Source organism: Taeniopygia guttata, chromosome 4 (assembly GCF_048771995.1).
Source record: "Taeniopygia guttata chromosome 4, bTaeGut7.mat, whole genome shotgun sequence".
NCBI lineage: Eukaryota > Metazoa > Chordata > Aves > Passeriformes > Estrildidae > Taeniopygia > Taeniopygia guttata.
In genome coordinates, this window is record NC_133028.1 from 38,526,656 (window position 1) to 38,553,472 (window position 26,817).

General features: G+C 36.6%; 1 protein-coding gene across 2 annotated transcripts in view; it reads right to left on the reverse strand.

The window, feature by feature from the left end:
- Nucleotides 1-620: 620 nt before the first annotated feature.
- The window catches only part of CPE (carboxypeptidase E), a 57,213-nt gene continuing 31,016 nt past the window's right edge, over nucleotides 621-26,817 (reverse strand). For both annotated transcript variants that reach the window (XM_030271412.4, XM_072928426.1), the window contains exons 2-9: nucleotides 20,997-21,193; nucleotides 19,105-19,272; nucleotides 18,072-18,189; nucleotides 16,869-17,051; nucleotides 10,291-10,430; nucleotides 7,754-7,853; nucleotides 4,715-4,833; nucleotides 621-3,334 (exon numbers count right to left, since the gene is read on the reverse strand). In XM_030271412.4, the coding sequence (XP_030127272.1) occupies nucleotides 3,236-3,334; nucleotides 4,715-4,833; nucleotides 7,754-7,853; nucleotides 10,291-10,430; nucleotides 16,869-17,051; nucleotides 18,072-18,189; nucleotides 19,105-19,272; nucleotides 20,997-21,193 (1,124 nt within the window). In that variant the 3' untranslated portion in view covers nucleotides 621-3,235. The remainder of the gene's footprint in view (nucleotides 3,335-4,714; nucleotides 4,834-7,753; nucleotides 7,854-10,290; nucleotides 10,431-16,868; nucleotides 17,052-18,071; nucleotides 18,190-19,104; nucleotides 19,273-20,996; nucleotides 21,194-26,817) is intronic.

A 26,817-nucleotide genomic window follows, 5' to 3' on the forward strand; every position in this document is an offset into this window, starting at 1 on the left:
TCTGGTAGCAATTCTTTCTAACCCACCATCTCAGTTTTAATTTACACTTTAATCATGTTATTAGCAGCTCAGGACTAGCCAAGGCTGTATGTGAATTTACATATATATGTGAACACCACAACCTAGCCGGCAAACACAATTCAGATGCAGTGATGTTATTTGACTGACCTCTGTTTTTCTATAATCCTGACCCTTGCATTTATAAGGAATGTGTAGTACCACAGATTTGCAAACACACTGCACAATGTGCTTTTTAATCCTAAGGATAAATATAGAAAAAGATTTGTAAATACTGTAAAACAGACGCACAGAAGTGTGTGCCCTGTCCACACTAACCCTGCATGGAGGCAGAGCATCTCATTAATGTCCCTTACTTGACTTGAAAGTCTCCATGGGAGAAGTGCTCAGAAGGATATATACTCCAAAAGGAAGATGTTCTGGCACAAAGTTAAGGGGCTGTGGATGGCTCTCAATGAGATATCAGCAGTAATCCTATTCTCCTTTCTGTGTTCAAACAGCAAATTAATTGTCATACACACTCACTGAGGATGTTTATGGCATATTTTGCAGACATGCACAGCCAAAGAGGTCACATGTAGAACCTGCAAATTACTCACACATTTTACATTTTAAATAAAACTGTAGATTTATTGTACAATAGTACAGCATGTGCCTTTTTAACCAAAAGCTCAGCATCACATAACACTTTAATCTTCCATTAAACATACACAGTCCTACAACACAGCTCAGCTCAGCAAGCTACATAATGAATTTATTTATTGAGAGTCCTGGCTATGCTGTTCTTAAGGATGTTTACCTAGAGCAAGAACAGTGGCAGTGGTTCTGGTGCTGTAACATTTAATCACTTTAACCTTTTCTCAACACAGTAATAGCAAGCAGTCATCTAGAGCACAACAAACAGATCACTTAAGAGACACCACATTTAATTGCAAATGTATGAAACAGTAGACCAGAGGATCTCACACACATCACACTGGTGTGGATTAGAAACCTGTTATGAGATCACTTTGATGTAATGTCTGCACTAACTATGCCACAGGAAGACTGGATGCATGACAGGCATCGTACCATGAAGAAGTGTCATTTGGATTGAAATTCTTAGGTTTGGAAGAGGCAGACCAAGGTGTTCTGTACAAATATACACTTGCCTTATTACATTAGTTTACACTCCTGTAGCCATTTGCCCATGTGACAGCAACATCTTGTTATAATTAATTTTTATATCATTTACTTCAACATGACCTGGTTCAATTAAAAACAAGATCATTACTCATAGACACAGAATGTGTTCTGTGCCACATCTTGGCCTTTCAAATTGTCATTGACACCCAATTTGGTGTAACCAGGCATCCTTTATGCATGCTCTTGTGCACAGATAGCCACAAGGTGTTATTAAGACACATTCAGATAAGATTCTTTATTTGCCACTTTTGGGTTTTTCATTGCGGTGGAGATTCAAAGCTCATCACTATATAATGACTTATATTCAGTAAATTTCCTCTGAAATTTGGAGTCAAACATCTACAGCCCCAATGAGCTGCAGGTTACAAACTCTTCATCAGAGAGAGAAAGTTTATGCTTTTTTATTGCTATTCAGTTTACCATTGTATGTCAAACCTTAACCTGTTCCTTAAAAGGATCAAGTGCTATTTTTATTAAAGAATTTAAAATTCTCAAAAAACAGTATTTGCAGTAAATTTTTGAATACCCAAAGGAGGTAAATTTGGATCCTACCCCTGAATATGTGATTTTCTACTTACAGCAGGAGTGTGATAGTCCACTCTTGATTGGTTCTGAACAAGCATCAGCTAAAATAATATGCTAATCAAAACACAGAGACTGGTATTAAAGAAACAGAGGAAGGAAATCTATATCAAATATCTGATCTTGAATTAAAATAGACTCGCAATATATGTAAGCTTTCAAACAGATGAAATGCTTAGCTTATCTCAAGTAGCATACCAGGAGTCACTTCTGAAGAATTATACCAAACTTGCACCTACTATGGTCCGTGTGTATTCTCTGGTTCTGCAAATTTCACTCATCTTGGCCAAAATACTATAGCATGTTAATTAAAGTATAAAAAACCAAAAAGGGACAAAAAAGAACTGTTTTAAATCAAAGTTGCTTTTGTATCACCTTCAACAATTTTCTGAAAATTTCACCACACCGAAAAAAGTTTCACTTATCTGTCTTGTTTCTAGTTTTAGATAAGACTAGCCAGCAGCAGAAACAGAGCTTGAAATAAATCCATTCATGACTTGCAACACTAAAAATACAATCTCAGTAGATTTCCAGTTCATTGTCTAAACTGTAGTACTTTGACAGCCTTCAGTGAAAAGATTAACTTTTAGCTGATTATCTAGATATCACTGATACAAGTAAAGATTGTTGAAAAGGTAATTATTTAATTAAAACAGACTTCACCAGAAATGATTTTTTTCTTGTTGAAAAACAAACACAAGCAGCATAAAAATGAGATGCACTAACTCTTCTTCTTCCACTCAGAATTTCTAATTTGTTTAACAAGTAATGAGAAATAATTAAAACGTGATCTTCAAATATTATCACCTGTTCAAGGAATAAAGCTCTGCTTTCTCTTGAATTCATTCTATGCCATCTTTTATTAAAGAGTTTATGCAGATTCCTTCTGGTTCCTAAAATGAAGTCAGTTTGTGTTTCTTACATATTTAAATAGCTCCAACACCAGAGACATACAAAGTGTTATACTGAATTTTAATCCTTGTAAAACATTATTTCACCACACACTGTTATTATAAATCTTTTCAATAAGATCCATTATAGAACTCAGTAAAGAGCACTGTCTACTACTATGCACTGTCAAATATTTCTGGCAATATCAGTAATTGACTACAGCATATTTCTTTTTTAAAATCAAGTGTTAACCTACATATTCTGAACTTGCAAATAATACACAACAGATTTTACTGTCATATAGGCTGCATATTCATTCATTTTTTCTGATTTTTATAGAAGAGTAAATTTTCTATAACAATATGAAAGAAAATTAATAACTTATTTATCTACCTAGGAGGCTAGTAGTTATTTGTAATCATATTAATCAAAAGATGACTGAAAAATTCAAAGTTAATTATTGTGAAGTGCACAAAATCTAGAATATAGGGAGTTTCCACAGTACATTATACTAAGTCAACATATAATAGATTAAAAGTTGTAAAGCCAAAATCCTTATTTAAAAATTTAATGTCTCTGACATCATCTTCCACCATTCCATCAACTCTTCTTTTTCCTCTTCTTTCCTTTCAGACAATGACTCCAGTTCAAAATCAACCTGATTAGGAGAAACAATCAAAAACATCAATAAGACTTACAGATAGAGAATAGTTAGGCTTTTAAGAGTCATTTATTGAAAGAAGATTCTTAACTCAAACATAGACCTTAGAGAGGTACCTTCTGGTTCAGGCTGGGTTTATTCATAAGTGTCTCAAAGCTGACTTAAGTATGTGCAATACTAGTATATCTGCACAATAATTTGTCTAAAAATACACACAGGTGATCAAAATTTCCTAAAGAACCAGACATCTGTCCACTTGTATTTGACTAAAAGTTTCAGAAAGTATGGGCCAATGAAATTAAAACTGAATAATAGCCAGCCATATAAATCATATAGCATATTATAAAAAGTATCATCTGCATATTGCCAACACAGATCACAGAATATTTGGAGTTGGATGGGACCCATGAGGGTCATTAAGTCCAACTCTTATGAGCTCCATTCTCTAACCAGCTGAGCTAATCTCAGCTAACACCTAGCACAGCAGACCCCCAGCATATCAAAACATGCATTCAATTTTAAGTCATCGAAAAGATCCAGAGAGCTTTTCCTAACACATGGCTCATTAATGTAGATACAATGTGCTAGTTTCACAGAATGACTAGGTTGGAAGAGACCTTAAAGATCATTGAGTCTAACCCATGTCCTAACTCCTCAACTGAACCATGGCACTGAGTGCCACATCCAGTCTTTTCTTAAACACATCCAGGGATAGTGACTCCAACACATCCCTGGGCAGACCATTCCAGTACTTTATCACCCTTTCTGTAAAAAACTTCTTCCTTTAGCATATCTTAACATGTGATTCACACTAGTGAAATGGCATTTGTTTTAAATACCTTCACATCTGTTCAGAAAGTGGATTAAAAATGCTTTTGAAACCCTAGATGCAGTCTAGGTCTTATTAACCTCACATACTGGATATCAATGCAAAGCAGTGGCCCATTGCTACCCTTCTGCACAGAGCTGGCCACTGTGCTTAACCTAAGCAGGTACTCATCTGACAAATTAAATACACATATGTCTCAATCAAAACCTCAACAGCCCTTACTTTTTATGTTGTGCTATTAAAAGATATTCTATAATATTCTGATTGGCTATTCAGACATGTATTAATAACATGTTATTTCAATATTACCTTTCTCTGTGTCTTTTTATTATAAATAAGAATGCCAAGAGATTACATGAGTTTACAGGAACATTACTCTCAGTGGCTGGTTCATCAAGTGCTGGAAGAGTAATTTCAAGACTTTCTAAATTAACATGTTCAGGAATATTCTGAAAAATCACCTCTTGCTTACATTTATACTGTGAAGGAAAAAGGGACATTTTAAATCTGTAACATATGATAAATGAACACAAGCGGTGAGAACTTACCACAACAGCAGGGCTGAAGGGCACAGCCACTTTTTTAGTTATTGCTAGATAGCCTGGTGCTGAGGCAGTAACTTTGTAATTTCCAGGCACAAGCAATCTCCAGTAATCACCATCCTTGGCTGAAAAGAAGAAGAAAAGGACCCAAATAAATATGTATAAGACTAATTACACAGCTAAAAAGAAAGGTTCATATGTCAGTCTTTTATATTCCTGTCAGTGCTTTCTTTTTGACTGCCTGAGTCTTCCTTCTTCTTTCCTTCAGTAAAAGCTGTATGTGTGTGTGTGTATATATATATATATATATATATAATATATGCTTCCTTTCATTTAATAAAAAAAAAATATATATTTTGAAGTTGTGCTAGAGCCCCCATGAAAGTTTATGCCTACTGAGGCTGAAGGTTCTCCATTACACTGAAGAAAAGGACAATATGGGACATTGTTCCACTTTAGAAGCACCCCCCAGCCAATGTAAAGTCCCTGCTAAGTGTCAGAGGTTCTGTTTGCAATGTGATATGGATTTTTAATGTTCCTCGGTATTCTGATAATCCAAGTGTAAATAAATGTTATTCTCATCAAATTTAAATATGTGAGACTACCTTTCTCATCTTTCAGAAAAAGCTATAAATCATAATTTCCTAGAATATTGCATGTGTGTCACCCTTGAGGCATCATTACCTACATGTTTCAGTATCCAGGCATTGTCAAGAGTTTTTTCTTTGGTTCAGAGAAATAAAGAAATGGAAGCTTGATCCACTCAGGTCAAAGATAGGCTCCTACTACACTGTTACTACAGATTATCTTTTCCAGAATCAAAATTCATCATGATCTTCTCTAAAAATTACGCTATTGTATTTTCACTAAGACTCAGATCTTCCCTGCACCAGCAGTAGGCAATTATCTAATTTGTCACAGGCTAATAATTTGAATATCTCTACCTCCAGAAAGCATTGCAGAGCTATTCTTAAGTTCAGCTAGCAGTGCCATTTAGAAGATTTGGCCATGCTCTTTGTAGTAATCCCTTGATGTGGGAATGCAGAGCTTCCCTCTGGCTGCCCTGGGACCCTGGCAGGGGGTCAGGAACCCCCCAATACAGAGCCCTGATAGACACTGTCTCTGATCTCTGTCCATGGAAAAGAGTTTTCAATCTTACAGGATGAATTACAAGCTCTGAGTGTTTGATAGAAGTAATAATTAGGTGTGGCACGAGTGCAAAAGTAAAATTTTAGGATTCTAGATTACGGGTTCAAAGGGGACAAGATGGATTAATTGGATGTGTCTTGTCCTTTTTCTCCTTCTTCATGCCCTCCATGTTTCACTGTAGCATTGGCATTTTTCTATTGGTTTAGGCTGGGGACACACTGTTCAACGTAGATGATAGATATTGGCACATTATTGTAAATATAGTACACGTAATTTCTGGTATATAATGTTTGTAACATCCCACTGGGGGCAGAGCCCCACACGCTGCCCTGCAGGACAGACCTGCGGCAGGGCAGCAGAACATGTTAGAGATAAGCAAGAATAAACAACCTTGGAAACAACACAGATGAATTATGGCTTCTTCTTTGGCAACGGGGCAGAAAGACAGAGACTTTCTACAATCTCGGAATCATCAATACCACAGATTCCGACACCTTAAATGCTTTTTCACCACATCTGCAGCTACACAGTGTAAAAAGGGAAAAATTACCTAAATATCTGCTATTTGCAAGGTCAAAAAAATGTCAGTAGTTAGTCCAGTTGTTCCCAGATTTTTCTCTTCATAAAACAGAATGGGGGAAAAAAAATGCTGTAGAACTACAGCAATGATTTATTCTAATTTCTGTCACTGGAACAAAGCAGAATTTCAACTCTTGAATAAAGAAGCAGGAGAAAAACCAAAGAATATTTCTCCCTCATTCTGACTGTGCTAATATTCAAGTATTTGTTTTCATCCCTGTTTTGACAATAAATGACTTTTAGTCTTATACACGCACAATGATGTGAAAAGATTTATTATTAGATGCAATTTTTGTATCATAGAATCATGAGTTCCTCTCTCTCAAATACCTCTTTGCACAGTTTATTCCCTTTTTATTATGCCTGACAATTTATTTCCAGTCTCTATACATTTTGCCCCTGTGTTTACGGTGACAGAAGGTAACTAATGTTTTCACAGACTGTTCTCCTGCTTGGAAGAAGTGCTGGCAGTCTCTTTGCAGGTGATGTGCAAACACAAATCAGAGGTGACTGAATTGTCTACCAGTCCTGTTCCATAATATTCTGCATTTCTGTGACAGTATAGTGAGACATATCATCAAGAAAATCACCATAAAATAAGTTCATGCATAAAGCAGTGACATTTACTTATTGTTTTTCTAATTGCTATCTATCTTTTGAAAAAAAATGTTGTTCAGGGTGGGAGAGGATAGGTGTATAGGGAAGGCTGAAAGTTGGCACACTGTGCAAGCTACCTTCTGAACTCATTCCTAGAACAAAGCGTATCATCACTGAAGAAGTGACATGTCATTTTCTGTCAGCACCAACCAACATAATGCTTTCATCTTTTAGAATCACCCTTCTGAAAAACATCATGTAATTGTAAACAGCAGAGAGAATTTATCTCTGCTGAAGGAAGTTATGTAAATTGGAAATCTGTCAAGAATTTACCTACCAAAATTATGACTGCATTGTGAAAAATATAACACTTTTGGACTAAAATTTAGCCTTCAAACTGCAAGCAGCACTGTTGACATGGCTTTAAATCCTTTCAGAACTGTGAAGCACTATTTGCTTCAGAATCAGAAGACAGACGAGCATTAATAACCAAGAGTCATCCGAATCAGAGACCCATAAAGTAAAAAAACCAGTCTCAGCTACTCTGAGAGTAAAATACAAGTGAAAGATTTGTGAAATCCTGAGGGCAACAAACTTCTTGAAGTACAAAGCACCATCCTGTTTTCAAACCTTTTCTCCCTTAAAACTGCAGTTAAAAAGATGTGAAATGGCTGCAGGTTGCCAAGCCAAGGAGAAGCACTGCAGAGGTACCACACTCACCTGATGTAACATCATGGCTTATCCCTTCCACAGAAATTGTAGCATTTGCTATTGGATTGCCCTGAAGATCTTTAACAAATCCCTTCACTCCTCGATGAATCTAAAATAAATAAGGTCACCAACAAATGGTAAATAAAGAATTCTTAAGAAAATATGGTATTTTTTGGCAATGGAATATCTATTGATATATTTAACAAAGCATGCTATGAACCCCACAGTTTACAGGTTGACCACTATCAATGACAAATACTAAATATCATAATAGAACAGGGAATGAAGAGGAAAATAATTCACTAGGTAGTTATAATAATATATCTCTTCAATGCAAGTAATTCTCAGAAATACACAGCAAGTCATAACACCTGTAAACATTCACTTGCAAATCTTTGTCATATTGGGGATTAATGAATGCACAGAAAAGCTCTGAAAGAACAGCCTACAGAAACCTTTTGTTTAAAGTTTCATCTACTGTAAGAATGTAGAGTTAATGAGATCATTTCTTAAAGGTGAAGCATTAGCAAAGTAAATGCAGTCACTTGGACTTCAGTGGGCAATCCCTCTGTGAGATACTTGAGCTTTCTATAGTGCACCTCAAACATCCATTTCTGTGAGCTGGGACCACAGAGAGCCACAATAGCCCCTCCTGGCCTGTGGGATAAGGGCAGTAGTGGGTCATGTCCTTGCTCCTTCATGCTCCAGGTAACAGTCCCAGCACCTTAGCTGTCTTCTCCCACTGTATATGAAATGAAAACACTGATATGATCTCAGTGTGCAGAGAGACCAGTCCTGCCAGTGTATCTTAAGCACAGTCTGAAAGCAAACTCCTCAGAAGCAAGAGACAGGATCTACTGCCTCTTCATGTCCTGAAATTGCAATTCTTGGTGCTGGGGATGAGCGGATGTTGGGACCCTCTGTGGAGATGCACAGAAACAAAGCAGCAAAGTACTGTAGAGTTCAGGCTTCTCCCAGATTCCTTTGAAAAGGCTTGTGGATCTGGAGTTTTATTTTGAGATATTGACGTTCCCCTTTATGATCTATATGGTGTATTCAGCTGCTATAGTTTAGTTCAGATTCCTCCAATATGCACTGTGGGAGAAGCCTTAGAAAAGCAGCAATTACATAATTGCACTGTCCTCAGCACTCCCAGGGGAGCTGGAGCATAGACCTGGTCATCTTATCCTGCAAGAAGATAAAAACCAATGCCAAACAGACCATCTGAACTTCAAGGATAAAGCCAGTAGCTCCGCAGGAGTAAAGGAAGTTGGCAAAATAATATTTTATACATGGGTAATTTTGAAAGTGCAGTGACAACATAGCTTTCCATGAGTCAGAGAAAATTAACCCCTGTGCAGAGGAGCTGAACAATTTGAGATGGATTCCATAAAGAATGGGTAAAAACCTGCAGAATAAGTACAGCTTTTTCCTCAGCCTACATATAATGTTTTAACACAACAGTATAACACTTCAAATATTCAAATATTTCAGATTTCTGGGTAACTGAAGCATTTCTGCATAATTAAGTCCTTAAATAAATAAATGTATTAATTGATGGGCTCTGCTAACAAAGTGTGTTTCTCATTTCACGATCTCAGATGTGCAACCACTAGTGATATCAGATTTATTTGTAACTTTTAACTACAACATTCAGGTTTCAGAAATTCTCTATGGTCTAATCCAGCTGCCCAGATTCCTGTACATCCACAGAATGGTTCATCCTGTTAGCGCTCAGAAACACATAATCACGGGATATGATTATATGCAGGTGCTTTTATTAAGAGCTCTGCGAGTCGGGGTACAAACCCAGATCTAACTCTGAACATAAGTTTCGAGCTGAACGTATTTTATACCCTATCATTGTATAACTTACACATTAATTATTAAACTTACATTGTTCTATTGTATACATTGACATGAGTTTATAGTGATCTTTCTTAGGTCCATGACCACAGTTTCACATGATTATTCTTTCTGATTAAACAGTAATTATATTTAATTACTAAACAGTCGTCACATCTAACAATTATATCAATTATAATGTACTAGCTACATAGTACTATTTCTCCCTGTGCTAAAGGCATTTACCTTTCCAAGGCCTACTAAGTTTATTTTTTTCTGTTAACCCTAAATCTCATGATTTTAAAACCCTTTTACTGTCAATCCCACGTCTGCACACACATTGGAATATCTGCAGAGGTCAATCCATCTCTCTGAGCACACACACCAGCACTGGGGGAGTCAGTCATAGACTGTGGAGATTTGTATTTCTTGTCATTGAGAAACCCAACACAAATAATTTAAATTAAATGTCTGTAACAGCTTAAGTAGGTTGAGAAGGATTCTATACTGTAAATTCATCCTTCTTTTCCACTCTTCTTCCACTTATTTAGAAATATTACACAGGATTTACTACCACAGAGACAAATAAGAATTAAAGCAACATCTAGATTAATATGATATTTTGAATTAGATGTTCACAAAGCACAAAGTTCAGAAGCTTTATGCACAATAACTGGTTTTGCCATCCTCTTCTCTGTTACCTGCTCAATGTAATTTATAAGAGAGTTCTTGTTGTCCTCCCAGTAGCCCTTCAGAGTTTCTTCAGGTGGGAATTTTTCACAGCTAAGCTCCACTGTGATTTCAAAGCAGTTGCTGCTGAGGTAATTGAAATCCTGCATTCCTGCAATGCCAGAAAAGAGGCAGTGTTGTATTTGGCATATTCTGAAGTAAATAACGGGGGACACATGAAATGTCGGGACTATTAAGAAAAGAACAGTTATAAATACAATTTATGCAGCTCCACTCCATCTGCTTAATTTTGAATTCAGAAGCTTTAAAACAGAGAAACCAATATGACAAATAATTCCAAAATACATTTTCTTCCCAGGGAAAGTTTAGAAAAGCCTTGATAAATAGGCTGTATACTTCTACTTGATGCTGTGTATGACCTGTTTACTTTTAGCTCATGCATTTTTGGATTGCTGATATATAAATTATATTTTTCCTCTTTGGAAAGTAAAATTATTTTAGATTATTGCTAAAATATTTCCATATTAAAAGGGCAACCAAAAAAGATGCTCACCTTGTAAGCCAAGAAGAATTACAATTAATTATAAAGCAAATTAAACATCATAAAGTGACATTGAAAAAGAGATTTATAAAGATGGGTCAAAAATGTGTCGAGGTTTTTTTCTGAAAATATAACGTTTCACGTTACTAACATTTTACATTAGATAACCTTTGAAAGAGAGGAGAAACACCACTATAAATGCAACATTAATAATTGAAATTTTAAAACATAAGTAGCACAGTGGCATCATCACTAAGAATAAAAACTTGATGGTGAATATTCATTATTTTACATTTCTGAGCCCCACCTCTTACTACGTGGGTGTATTGGCTATTTGCTTAAATTGGTCAACCAAAATCGAAGGAGGTTTCCAGTTTTGTAACTGGATCAGCTAACTGGAGGGTTATAAATATCTATTTTGCAGAAGCTGATGTAGGACCATCCCTCGCCTCCCCAGTCTGTCTAGCTAGCAGTCAGAGGATTCTCAAATGGAGGCCTGAAAAGAAAGCAGCCATCAAGCCTCTTGAGCAGCCCCATGGAGGTCACTGAGGGATTTAGAAGTGTTTCTAGGACAGCTAATTCATGCAGCTCTGTGCTCCCCTTTGCAAGCTACACATGATACCTGAGGAAGTCTCTTTACTAAGCACCAGTGCTGTTCATGGGTCCATAACTGCCCAGAGAGCTGGTGTCACATTTTTATTTCTAATTTGTTGGTGTTTTTTTTTTTTGTTTTTTTTTTTTTTTTTTTTTTTTTTTTTAGAAAAATGAGGACACAGAAGGCAAAGGCTCCTGGGAGGAATGTCTCTGGTTTTCCAGCAGGCAGAACTCTTAGATAGACGATTTAGCAATACACAGCAAGAGAGCAGTGGAGTCATGAGTAAAATCCTGACAGTGGTGCTGACTATCATACATCTGTTCTGGACACCAGATAATGTTTTTGTTGATTTTTGTACTTCTAATAGAAAGAAAGAATGCATGAAGATGAGAACAGGGAGCCAAAGGGCACAATGTAATTTTACTGTAGTGACAGTAATTCTTGACCATTACTGTTCCAATTGTCAGAAAATTTCTCTTTCCTCCCACAGTATTACTCAGGGATGCCCTAGTTTCTCAAGAACAGAAAAAAAGAAGCAATATATTTTCCAGTTTTCTGCACAATGTCCATACCCTACAGTTTGTTCCCCAGGGGCGGGCCTTGTCCTGGCCATGTGTTGCTCCTGAAAAAATTCATCTTTGTATCTCTGGGACAGAGAATGGGATGAAGCTGGCCAAGATCTAAACTATGGCCTACCACATATGCAATCAGGAGTGCATTGGGCTGTGCACACTTGACCTCCCTGTTCACAATGGTGATTAGGTGCAAGAGACCAAAATGTTTCTAAAGATTTATCGAATATTGCAGCAACTTTGCTGCCCCTGGTCAAGTCCTCAAAGTGCCCTATCCATGGCATATATCCCATGCATGCACATCACCACACTCCCAAAGCCCCTCCCTGTGACAGTGTAGCACTGATTTTCTCACACTTTAACAGGAACTGACCTCTGAAGTTCCGAAAGGCTTAGATACCTCAGATATAACTGAGATTCAGCAATGAATGCCCTTTATTGCTGACCATGAGTAGGACTTTGAAACTAAGAACACAAAAACTTCTCTGTTGCACTACTCCAGTGATTGAGGGACTATAGTGTCTTTATGTTACTGCTTACAAAAGTAAGCTTGGAATATGGGAAAAAAACTAATTTCTTCAGGTTTTAACTTCATAAATGAATTGGAATGCAGGGTGTGCCCCTGGCATCCAGGCATCAGAATTACTTAAGACTTTGAACTGCAAGCTACAGCACTAACTTAGCTCAGCTTCTTCACATAGAAAAGACCTTTAGCTGGACAGGATGTACTTGAATGGGAAGAACATGAATGCCTCCTACATTAGTCTTTCGTGAAATCCTAAAAAAACACTGCTTCCAAAACTCATAATCCAAGTCAGGAATTAGTTGAGTGCCAAGGGTGATCTGAGAGTATTTGAAAATTTAAAAAAAGACACTTAAACAATAGCCTAATAGTACAGCAAAGTAAGCTGCTTTGAAAAACTATTTTTGTAATGACATGAATCTGATTAGACTCAGGTGACTCTGTCATGACAGAAAAAGCAGAACAGGCATGTGGCTAGGTAGTCATTTATTACCATCTGTTCTTCTTATTTATGGTTCCAGATAGGTACTTCACACAAAAGGCATATTAAAAAGTCATTAAGGGTGTTGAAAAGTTATACAGTCAGCAGCTAAGGAAATGCCAAAAATTAGTGTGTTTGTGCAAATTTAGTTTTTATTTCTTGTGCATGAGTGAAATCATTAATTCCATGCTAACAGAGAGAAGGCCTCCGTTAAAAACGACATGGGTTTTGTGTACAAACTTGTTTCTCCCCAGAGTCTGATAACTAAAAGAGGCAATATTGAACAAAGAAGAACGATGTCTTTGCCTTTGCTTGCTGTCTCTGAAAAACCTACATGGATCAACTGATTAGAGATGACAACTACTACAAGAGTAACAGCATCATGGCCCCAGATTTGGCGCAAAGGTGCTCTCGCGTGGAACTTTTCTCTGTATCCCTGCTCTACAGAAGGAAGAAACTAGCAAACAGTAATGCTGAGAAAAACCTCACAGAAAGTGTAATTAAGAGAGAGAAGAAAAAGTCAAATACTCCTCTACAACATCCCCTCTCTCCACTCAAAAAGCCAGAAAGGGGAATTGCCACCTTGCACAAGGCTGGTGAGGAAATCCTGACGTCAGATGAAAGGGAAGTACAGAGCAGGAATGCATTGGAGGGTTCCTCCTTGCCAGAACCCTAGATGCTGAGAATTTTAAACTTTCTGTGCTGAAAGGCACAGACTTACAAGAGAACACTGCGTTTGACCTGAGGCTGTAGAGAAGACTTCGAAAATTGATTGATAGCACTAGGATTACGAGTGTGTAGTTGGTTAGAAATGTGTAATATCACAAGGCAGAAAACTTAGAGTTCTAGAATAGAGTAATAAACATGAAGCAAAATACAAGTTTTAGAATGAAAACAAGTTGTTCTTTCTTACCTTCTTTTCCCTTCTTCTTCATAAGTTTAAATAGTATTTTTTAATTAGACAATAAAGACCACATTACAAGCTTCTTGTGATCAGTTACTGAGTTTAAAGGGAAAATAATTTAGGTGTCATTTCTTAATTAGATAGTTCAGTCTTAAAACACCTTATAAAAAAAAAACAGTTAACCATTTTGTACCTTACTAATAAAGACTACAAAACTCACAACTCTGCGGCTGTAGCATTAGTAAGAAACAATAAACACCTGAGTCTAAATGCAAACTCTCATCTCAAATGCCTTCAATCGCAACCCCAATAAAAGTAGAAAACCCACACCTCCTTACTTCCAGTTAGAGACAAGGACTGTTACCAGATGTCTCTGCCACAGATGTTCAGCCTTCCAACTGAAAGAATCCAGTTATTCAGAAAGCCATGAAAAGCAACCCACAGTCCCATGAGAGCCATCCATACACCACCCCTGCAGACTGAAGAACCAGTGAAGATGGCTTCTGGCCCACTTGTCTTTTACAGAAGGTACAAGGCCCTGAGGATCAATTACATGGGCAAAGAATTGATGTTGCACAACTACGGCACCATAATAAGTTCTATAAGGCAACAGCACCTATAGTAATTAATTAGAATGAAAAATCATCCTTTCCTACTGTCAAAGGCATAATCTAGGAGATGATCAGGAATAGAGACAGAAAATGGGCAGGAGTGGATACTGGGGCTGTCTTCACTGCAGAAAGGAATCTTTAGTAGAAGAGTGATAAAGGAAGGGGAAAGGGGAAACTAGGGGACAAAAGCCCAAAGGAACCCAAGGGTGCAAAGGTAGAGAAGCAACACCTTAGCTCCAACAGAAACAGATGCTCCTGTTGGATGGAGACAAGGCCTTCAGAGTTACTTTTGATATATTCCTAACTCTGGTAAGGATGTACAGTGGAATACTTTCCCTAAAGCAACATAAATGGCTTTTTAACAGTTTATGCTGCTGCTAACTTTGAGTTCATTACCATATGGACAGCAAAAAGATCACTGATACCATCAATAACTTAATTGCCACATTTTGGTTTTTAGATGGAACTTTTTGTATTAAAACTTCCCAGAAAATTTTCACTTGAACTGAGCAGTGCTTAGTTATTTTCCTTTGCACTAGACATAGAAAGAGCAGAACTATTCTCACTGAATTATATTTAGTTTTTTAGTCAGCAAACACTACCACAGAGGTTTTGTTTGAAAGTCTCATCTTGCCAGCTGATTTCTACACTTGAAAAAAAATCCCAAACCAATAACAGATTCAATCTGTATGATCCTAAGTTTATTGTTGTCTTTCTATTTTTTATTAGCTGCACCATATTAAGATGATAGATCCTGCTTAGCACTAGCATTTCTGCCTTTTGATATCTACACAAATATGAGAAAAAGAAAGGCCTCTCTTAGGGAATTAGCGGTCTAACTTAAAACAAGATCCAAAAAGAGGAAATCAAACTTTCCAAAAACTTTTTCCAATGGAAAAATGTGTCTTTGCCATATGCTGTTTAATCAGAATCAAAGCATTTCATCAAAACAATGGAAAAACTCCTTTTCATAGCATTTTCTTAAAGAAGAATAAGCTGAAATTAAATATATCCACATTTTAATGTCTAATATTTAATATTTCATTAAGATAAATTTTAACTGAATTAAAGCAAATTTTAACTTCTAAACTTTTCAATATTTTGTTTATATTAATTTTTTTTCAGCTTTTGCAAACCTCAGTTTTCAAGAGTGTTTTAATGGTTCCAATTCAAAGTCTGAAAAGCCTCATGCAAAGAGGTAATTTGGGGTTTTAGTTGCATTCAGAAATGTCAGCATTTTACTTCACACTCAGTCCCTGGTGATCACTGGCTGTGTGAGCACTACCAGTCATTGTTCTGTTTCTAATTTCTTCACAGGAGCTTAAATACTTTCTTCCTTAAGTACTGCCTTTACTGTCAGAGAAGCAGAGTTAGGCTACTACTTAGGCTGTCTAATGCTTTGAGAGATTCCTATTCACTTCAGGTAAAAATTTTAAATTCATTCAGAGACTATAATTGAATATCAAGGGAACAGCAAAGAATAAAACAGTTATGTGTGTTTTCAAAGTTATCCAGCATAAATCAACAAAGCCAAAGCACAGGCAAATCACTCTAATACAAGCTGGCTCAGAAATCTTCAGCTCAGTTTTCATTCTAAGTTTAGCAGAGGCAGAACACTCTAAGATTTAACTATCCCAAAACCTGTTTGGCTCAGTTTACAAAGATATCAAAAATTTTAATAGAAAGGAATGAAATGTCTCATTTGAATTAAATGTCTCAATTTAGACTACTCTTCTGGACTTCTGGAAAATTAGTCTGGACATGCCCATAGTAGCTCTGCTGCTCCTCTTAGCACAGAAGGCTCTAACAAACTCTAGGGAAACAGCACCTGGGCAGGAATCAGGCACTAGCCAAGCCACAAAGTATGCAGAGGCAAATGCAAGTATCTTCATGGCTGGTTTTGTTCCCATTAAAATCCAAGGCCAAACTCCTATTTTCTATAACACTGCAAAATCAGGCAACCAGACTTCCCCGTTTCCTTCAGCTTGGATGCCTTTGTTATTGAGGTTCAAATGAGCCATCAGCAGCCTGCTCTATTAAGGGTTTGTCAGGGGATTTTCCACTATTTTCTTACCCCATCTCCCACAAAAAATCTCTCTTAATATTTCATGGTAGCAGAGCTATGACTCGCCCACTGTAGAACTATTAATTTTGCAATGACCTGGAGCCTGAAGAAACACTGTAGAAAAAGCAATATAAAGGGAGTATTTTAATAGTTATCACAGTGAGCTTTATCAGATTTTCTAGATGTACTGTGGTGAGCGATCGGCCTTTGATTTAGCCTCAACCAGACCAAAAGTCGTGGCTAACGTAATTCAAGCTCAGAATAGCCAGTGACATGGACTCCCGTGGGTGGGCTCACCTCCTGGGACACTGTACCATGCACCGCCATTAGTTGTTCCATCCACAAAGCTGCTGTCATCATCATTTTTACGACACGGTGGTCTGTTCGGATCAGACATAGCAGGATTAAAAGAAGAATAACTGCGAGCCAGGCTTTGAAAAATAGCATCATCAGGGCAGGAGCTGTACTCATGAGCACTGCCTAGGGAGGAAAAACATTCCAGGAACAAGAATTATTAGAAAGGCAGTTATAGTGACTAGGCTCACAACACAATCACTGCACAGAAGAACTGTGCATGAAAATACTATGTACACAGGTAAGTTTCCTACAGCATCACAAGTTAATATGGCATTATCTTTTTAGCATTAACATTTCCCCATTACTTCACTAATTGTTGCCCTATCATTAAAGCGGCTAATCACAACAGTCTCAATATTTAGAAAAAAATACTACTTTAAAAATGCACCGCAAGGCCTAAGCTATTCTAGGCTTTAGACATTTTTTAGAAGAACACACAGTTCAAAAATGTAGATTTCTCCCTAAAGAATTTTATAGTCAGGTATTAGAAGGATTTTCAATTAAACTGCAATAAAGTCAACTGAGAGAAGAGAATCACAAACAATATAATTTCTTGAAACTTCATTCATGTCTTCATCCTATAGTAGCAGAAAAATACAAATATTGCTGTATAGTTTATTATTATTGTTATGCCACAATGCGATCCTTTTGCTAAGGGACCAATACTGAAAACGGCAACAGTGATGGTTGTTTCTGTCAGCACACTACTGCTTTCAGAAATCCATTTTTCACAGGTGCAAGAAACCTTAACCTAGACACATCGTTCTCACTTCATTTAAACAGGGTACAAACAGCCACAGCTAATTTAAGAGCTAAGTTGACTTAATTAATATATCTGAGGGACTATGATTCCCTCAGGCATTACATCATTTCTGTCAGGTGAATCTACTGAAACAATCATCTTCAAAACTAGAAAATATGGTCATACAGTGACTAGCTTTAATCACATGATTAGCATGATAAAATAAGTAATTACAATGCAATTACTATAAATGTTTATAATTTTTTTCAATTTTGCTATGGTTTGCAGTGTTTTATGGTTTTCTTTGCAAGGTTTATAAAGTGGATCTTAGCTAGTAGTGACATAAGTATAGAAGGAAATGTCTATCTCCTACCATTTCATGTTAACTTCTATTTACATACCAGTCCGAGTCTCATCATAAGGATAGTTTGCAACAAGGTCTCCTCCATGAAGATTGGCAGAGAGCACGAAGGGAATATCCATAATCCAGTGAATGACACCTTTTGTTTCAGGAGCAAGCTACAACAAAATAGCATTACTAGCAGTTAGAAATTGGTATTCCAATGTAGAAAAATTCAGTTAAATACCGTGGGCTTAATTATTACCACATACACCGTGCAAGACAGTTAAATGAACAGCAATTTTATTCTGGCTTCAGCAAAATTTAATCAGTCCTTACATTAGATTTATAATTATATTAAGTGGATTAATATAAGTCAAAAACTGGTGTCAGCTATCTCAGAATAAGACTACAAAAAAAAAGTAATCGCAATCTTTTACTTCTTCCCATTATGGATAAAAAAGCCTACCCAATTTTAAACAAAGGAAAATTAAATAATTAAAAATAAATGTTGGTGCAGACTTTTCTCTGCATGGAAGGTAAAATTACTTCATTAATATTTTGAATTTGAAGACAGAACACAGCTATTAAGGCCACAGTCCTACAGGACTGCAGTCACAACACTCGATTTTCTAGAACTTCCTCTGGGGTAAAAAGAAGATAAAAATCCCTCCAGATATACAGCTGCATATTAAAGGCTTAAACTTAACAAAAATGCATGTGTTATATGTGAGAGCAGCTATCTGACTAGCAATATAATTAAACACAATAAACAAGTGAATTTCTGGCAGTGGTAAAAATCCAGAATATTTGGAAAATCACCTTAAAATTAAGAGAAAAGGCTATAAAAAATTATAAAATATCTTTTGACTGAGGAATTGTCTAAGGATTAAGATGGATCAAAGGAGTTTACTACAGCAACTCATTTTGAGGAAAAAATTCAAGAAGTATCAGATGGATAAATTTAACAAAATGAACAAAATATTCAGAACAATATGAACAATAAACACCATACACAGAACTCTTAGGGGTCACTACTGTTTGCTTACATAAAAGGAAAGAGATGGGCATTTTGACATTCAGCCCCTGCTTACCTTGGGATTCTGGTCCACAGCTTTTTTCATGTTCTTCAGAAGATGGTTGTTAGGGCCACCTTCTTTCTCATTAACATAAACTATTCTATCAAGATCAGGAAAATTTCTGTTTAGATCTATCCCTTGGGCATTGCTTCGACCAACAAACCAATCTTTAAGTTCACCAGGCTAAATAAGGAAAGGGAAAACAAAGAGAGCGGAGATGAGTGAATTCAGGAGATTGCATATCAAGCTTTATATAGGTATGTTTACCTCCCATGTGCTTCCCATGTGTGAGAAAAAACTCCTGAGGCACCAAGAGCTGAAGCAATCACCCCTACTCCTTCCTAGAGCTCTGTGAGGACAAACCCAAACCCTATTTCACTGCAGGTCTTGCAGGACAGGCTTATTCTCTTATGGCATGTTTGGACTAAGGACGAGTAAAATTACCAGCAGTACCAGATTTTTCAATGCCAGTGGTGTCTCCCCCCAAGATTTGGCTTTTCCCTATTGCCTCATGCCCTGTGAACTCCAGATTTCATTGTAGCAGGAGTCACAGCACCTGTAGAGTTATCTGGAAGCCAAAGGAATGTTTCAAATTCCTCTAAATAACTTCAGGGTAAAGAAGGACCTTAATTTTTACTTGAATCTTATTGTGTCTGGCAGCTTTGTTCACTGAAATGGTAGCCATGAGAATTTTTGGAAAATTATATTTTTAAATGGATTCCCATAAAGAAATTTTTGATTTCATTAAGGAAATGCCTTCAGAATGCATAGTTTTCCCTAGCCTCTCTCTGTAAACTTTCAGTGTTCTTTAATGTAGGTTAAGTTTGGTTACTGGTTTTAATCTTGGGGTATACTGAATCTACTGTCACACTCTGTGTACAGGATCAAGAGATCCTAAATTAGAACAGCAGTACTAAATTGAATCTTATTATAAATCTTATTTAAATTTTAAGGCAACCATATAAAAGCAGGTGTACTTTGGCTAAGGAGCTAAAGTTTCAGGTAATATTATGAACCTCTACAGACAGGGAGATTTCAAAGTAGCAAAATGCCACACCAATCTGAGGACAGCTTCTGCTTCACTGCCACGAGAGGGAGATGTACCACTGAATATAAAGAGTCTGCGTGCATTTTTAAAGCCTTCATAAGAATCAGTTTAATAAAGACCTTAATATGGTTTGACTTATTTAATCATAAACAGAGAACTTGAGAACTTTCAACATTTCAATATTAATTTAAAACATAAATATACCTTGTAAGCAAGGAAATTCTTATTTTTGTTTATAACAAAATACACACCAGAATCTGTATAACAGGGTTAGTATTTGACTTCCATTTACTAATTATGCATTAATATATTATATGTTTCTTGACTGAGTCATCACCCTAAAATGCATACTAAATTTTCTTGACTAATACCTTAATTAAAGTAGTTCATGCATGAAATTTAGAATCAAAGTTATTAATATTAATAAGATGGCTCATAAAGCTTGTTGTTTTGGGACCAAGCTCTGGTGAACGTGAATAATTTTTTTAATGTATTTGCATGGGAATATCCTTAAAGAAAGAAAACTTTCACTTTTCTAGAACTTTTGAAACATCATTTATTACCAGTTTAGGAGGCTGCATCTTTAAGAAGCAATCAGTGAACTTCAATCAGTGAAAGAATATGCATGAAACATAAACATAATTATATTTTAAATTCACAGGAGAGAAGGTTACTTCATAAAATCCTCCTTGTTAAACATAACAAGCCTACTGTACTATTAGGAAATACTATGATTTTGTTGTTCCGTTCAACAATTGCCACCAGCAGTCCATGTATCAGTAAAACTGTTAGTTCAAGAGCCATTATGATAAAGATGATAGACACTGATAGCTATTCTTACACACACATCCTTACAAACCTGGGATGCTGCCTTCTCAAAGCCATCTGGGTTCAAAGATGGCATGATATGGATACGTGTGCTGTGGATCAAGTTGATAATAGTATCATTTCCTTTCTGGTATTCATTACACAAGTACTGCGCCAAGAAGATGAGTAACTCTCTTCCAACAGCTTCATTCCCATGCATATTCCCAACATATTTAAATTCTGGCTCTCCTGCAAGAAAAAAGGAGAACATGTCTTAGAAAAACATATAAAAATCACCCATGGACCGGATCACACAGCACACCTGAGATGTGGGTATGACTATTACTACAACTGGGCATGGTATCCCCAGGATGCTTCAAATCTCCTTCAGAAAATGGGGTTTAGGGCTTTTCTAAACTCTGACTTAACAAATGCTAATTAATATTCAGCTGCTTGCCAAAGGCAGAGCGAGAAAAACAGAACAACACAGTGTGCCAAAATGAATGCTAAGCACTGACATTAACATTACTACTCTTAAGGTCTAATGCAGTTGATGCATCAATACCACAAAAGCGTGTCTCGATTACGTAGCTTTAAAATATATAAACTGACATTAACAGAGCTTTCTATCTTAACTCTTCTCTCCAAGATTAGGTTAAGCTTATTCTACTACACACGCATTAAACTGCAATTCTTTCATGAAAGCAAGGACAGTGAACAGCTGCAGATCACAGTGATCTGAAAAATCTTACTCAGCAGGCATTTTGGATATTCAGCTCAGACTCTACGCGCCAAGTGCAACAGCCTAACTCATAAAATCAATAATTTCTATTTAAAATTTTAATAAACAGAGTAAACTATATGCTTAAATATTCCATATATATAATCTATATTTAATGCTTATGTGTATATTTAATGTAAATTTTATACATATTACATAATCATACAATACACATATTAAATGTGCAATATATATTCAATAGATATTCTCAACTGAATATATAAATATATAAAATATATGTATTATATTTTTATACATTACAAAATGTACTAAAAATATATACTTTTTTTTTCTATGTATAAAAAAGCCATCCAATATTCCCAAATGCTAAATAGTCTCATTCTTATGACAACGGACTTTAAAACCATACAACATGTGCCTTATGGAGCAGTGAAGGATTTGCCTTTTAAGAGACTACATTTTGGGCTCTCATTCCAGAGAGATTTTAGTGTACATGTAAATAACTAAACAAGATCAAGAGGGATGTCCTGGAACTTAAATGCTATTTTCCATGCTGAAGCTCGTTTTACTGTATGCTTTTCATTTTAGAATATAGTTCTGTTGTAACTGCTTTAATCAAACCTTCTGTTAATTATAGGCTCTGGGTAGTCTTCAACTATACTCTGTGATAGCCTTTAACACTATTAAAGGGGCAAATTCAAGCCAGGAAAAATGTTACACAAACAAGACCTAAGTAATTGCTAATCAAGCATGCAGCCATATCTACTTACAATCTTTCAGTCTGTGCTTGTTAACCTTAATCCAATGATAAGATGCTAGCACATACAGTGCTATTAATACCATGGCTTCTTTTCCTTCCAGCTAAGTTGGTTTTATAAATATGGATGCATCTCTGAAATGTTTTGCTAGACAGATTTAAAAGTTTCCTAATTTGAATGAAACAGTTTCACTTTATCTGACAGACAGAATGCTATTACTGTGACTAAACCCCTCCATTTCCTCTTTTGGCATTGCGATCCTATTTACTGTTTCTTTCTATCTGCTAATACCAGGGAATGGAAGAGGTTTAATCATCAAGAGTAATCAGACCACGCAATCAACCTGATCCCAGAAAACAGATGGATACTGTATAATGAAATACACAGCACTGCACATCACATGTACTCGGAATAGTCATGCAAGTACACTGGCCTGCTACTTACAGGGAAAATGCTTCACAAGCTAACAGGAAAAATTGTTACTCCTGTTAATATGAACACAGCTGCATTTTGCACCTGTGCTTTTTCCCTAGGACATACCTAAGGAAGCCTGAAGGAGAAATATTTTCTTCTGATTCCCAGACCTGTGCATCAATCCCCCACCTTTCTCACCCACTTGAATTTTACAGGCCTGGTTCAAAGGAGTGAAGAGAAACATATATTTCCCATAAGGTATGTCTTGGCTTTGCCCCCAAGCAGTCATTAACAGTGTTTAGAAGGGATCATGGAAACAGTCACACAGGGTCCAACAGTGAGCCAAGAGTACAGTTTTGTATCTCCAGTAGTAATGACCATCCCAAATAAACCAGGAAGAGGTACCAAGTCACTGGAAATATAGAAAGTGTTTCTTATGAAAAGTGATTGAAGAGGTCAGCCCCATTTTCCTTAGGTCAAATATACCGATCGTTATGTAACGGAGGGCTTGATCAGGAGAACAATACTTCTCAACACCACAAACAAGGGAGTGATTTTCACTGAAAGGAAGTTTCTGGAGTGATAAAGAAAAATTACACAACTCATAACACAAAACGTGAAGCCAATATTCAAAGAATCCTCTTAGCACTGAGGTATCTGCACAACTCCTAAGTTTTGCTAGCAAATCAAGAGTTAAAGATTAGTTAAAGTATCTAAAAGCAAATGTAAAAAGAATGAAAAGATAATGAAAATATAACAGAAAGCTGAGTAACAGCCCTTCTTCAAAATGTAAATTCTGTATTTATATTTTATCTCCCTTGGACATTTTCTTATCCCTGTCTCTGAAGCAAAGAAACCCATCTCCTATCCATCCTCTGTCTGCAGAGAACAAGGATGCTTAGTCCACACCTGTCCACACCTCTGTCAGCTCCCAGCCCTACGACTTTCTTAATTCTAGGCACAACAACCAAAGAGATACTGGGTTTCTTCTTAATATAAGTACTGAATGTCATACTGCGTCCAAAAATCTTAGGAAAACTCATTCATTTCATCAGTGCAATGCAGCCAGCATTCCACGCCCACTACTGCACCGGAAAGAACCACCCGCTGCTGCTGCTGCTCCTTAGCATGGGTTAACAGAGGCCTCAAAAGCCAAGGGTACCAGCAAACAGGTCATTCAACCTTCGCACTTCATGGTTTCCCTGACCTAGTCATTGAACATGTCCTGCCACGCCATTTCCACAAGTTCCAGCCTTCCCTGGAAAACAGCCCAGCCCATGGAGAGAACAGCCTCTGGGTCACCTGTTGCCAGCACACTACTTAGCGAGAGGAAGAGCTGCTCTTCCCATTAATCCCTCATGAGCCATTTAATGCAGACCTTAATCACCCTTTGTTAGGTTCCATAACTTCAATTACCTCATTGAATTTTTAATTTTTTTTAATTAAAAGACTCTGCAAGTTTGTAGTAAAGTCAATTTGATGAAGAACCTTTGAACAGTGTCTTCAAAACACTAGAAAAATTTCTCTTCCACTGCAGAACTGGAAGTGCCTTTAAAGAAGAAAAAACTTGAAGAAATAATAACTGCCTTTTCTCATTTATTTGACCGCCACAGAAAAAAAAAAAAAAAAGATTGTTTTCATGGATTCCTAGGGTCTAAGATAAAATAAACACAAAGGAACATTTACATTGTCTGAATATTTAAAATTCTTCTTTCATGAATTTTATTAATTTTCTGATGATATATCTTTACAAGCCATAGCCTGCCATTCACAGTAGCAAAAGTATGTCTTGCAAACCATATATGGCATTTATAAATGCTTACATCTCATTTCAGCTCAGATACAGAGGTTTGTGATAAGGAATGAGTGAATTATAACAAAAAAAAATGAAATGCAACAATCAAGTTTGCAAATATCTTCATAATTCTGGTGAAACCTAAGCCATCTCATCATTATGGCTCTTCAAACACTTTTACATCCCTCTTAGACTATGTGTGGTACATTCATTACAACCTGATGAACGATTGAGGCAAAAAGTACTTTAAAATGTCATGTTTTTCTGGTGCCCGCAAACATTGTGAGTATCACAATTCGCTTCTACATTTACTGTCAGCAAAGGTCTTCCACAGTTTTCTAGGAATAGCTTGTACATCATTAATGCTAGACAGGTCATCCAATTAACAGTGACTAATCACTGCCATTTTCAGGTCAGGCTGTATTTCTGCAGTAAAGACAGTAATTTCTAGAACACAGGGACAAAAAGTTTGCCACCTATTAATTATATATCCTACAAGTCAAGTCAACATCATGCCACTAGCCATGGTCTAATGTCAAACAGCCTCAAAATGTGCAGTATTTCACTCATGAAACTGAAAGCCATATGGGAGAAAAGCGATTAAGTCCCGGGAAGTTTAAGTGCTTAAAGAACTCTTTTGCAAACCAGCCTCAAATATCCTTAAAAATTTGAGTCCTTCTGCTGTCCTGCTTTTCTTATGGAAAAGCCAACATTTCTGAAATAAATGTAGTGTTTCTGATTACTTACAGTTGCTTGTCATTTTTTAATACGGCAACCAGCAAACTTCTCTTGTAGATAAATGGCAGACAAAAATCTCGTTACCTTACTGCCAAGAAACTCATTCATTAAATGTTATTGAAGACTTTTTTATGCTCACAATTTTTATTAGCATTTCAAAGAGAAAAAAATTATCTGGAGATCAACTACATCGAAAACCAAAGATTATAAAATGGGCTTCTCCTTCAAATACGAAAAAAAAGCAAGTTAAAGGAATAAATGAAGATGCAAGATAGAAAAGTGAACAAATCAGAAAATTTAGATTTCTAATACCCTGTAAAATAACTGTCTTGAACCTGCCTCATAATAGCATTTAAATGGAAATGTAGATCTCCACATTTTGTGGAGAAAATGGTATTGAAAGACAGAGCCATAACACAGTATTAGTTTCTAAATCACAGGGTAGGCCTTACGTAAATTTAGGACAACATTTACTAAGATAGTAGCATCAGTCTAAACTTGCTGAACAAGAAACTGCTGGAAGTTTCACAGGTAGCTTACATGAAAGCAGAAACAGGTCAACAGTCAACACCAAAGATTTTTGAAAAAAATAGTATTTCCCTTTATTGCTACTAATTGCTGGAAAATACACTGGAAGAAAACAAGATGAAAAGAAAATCAAGGATCTTTTGGCAATCTCTTGCTTTAGAAAAACCACATGTACTTTTAACAGCTATGATTTTAAATCAGTTTCAAGCTCTTTCTGGAAATTTTCATAATTACTTGAACACTAGTGCTGAAAATCAAAGTTAACAATAAATTCTGTACAACAGATTAAACTTAGAGTGAAAGCTCACAAGCAGCAGCTGTTTCTGCTGGCCTTGATGTACAAATTAAGATGCAATCTCCATTCTACTGAGTACAAAGCCTCTGAGTTGGGCTTCAAACTAGGATCTTACGTGCCCTTGCATTGGAAATTAAATTCTCCAGACAGATTACCTCATGCCCAAGACAGCTATTTCCACCACAAAAGTCTGGATGACTCAGTGCTTTCTCCAGGTTTCCAACATCCCACTCTTACCCCGGCAGCTACAGGAGCTGACACAGCCTCCCACAAAAAGTGGGCAAAGCATCTGCTCAGCTCCTGCAGTCCCCACCTACAGCTCTTTGCTGGCACATCCCTGTGATCTTTCCACAATATGCTGCGCTTATACTGAAGTGTTGCACAATGTAGCACTGCATCCAGCATTTTGGGAAAAGCCCACCTGCTTTACCACAGAATACAACAATTTTTGCCTTCTAGATTGGTGTTACTGTGCACAAACTGATGGTTTTATCCAATACACGTAGTGATGATTTTTTGAATCATAAGAAATCACTTGTAAAGCAAAACAAGTTTATTTAATCAAACACTTCTGACTTAGTAAGAAACACTGAAATGTGATAT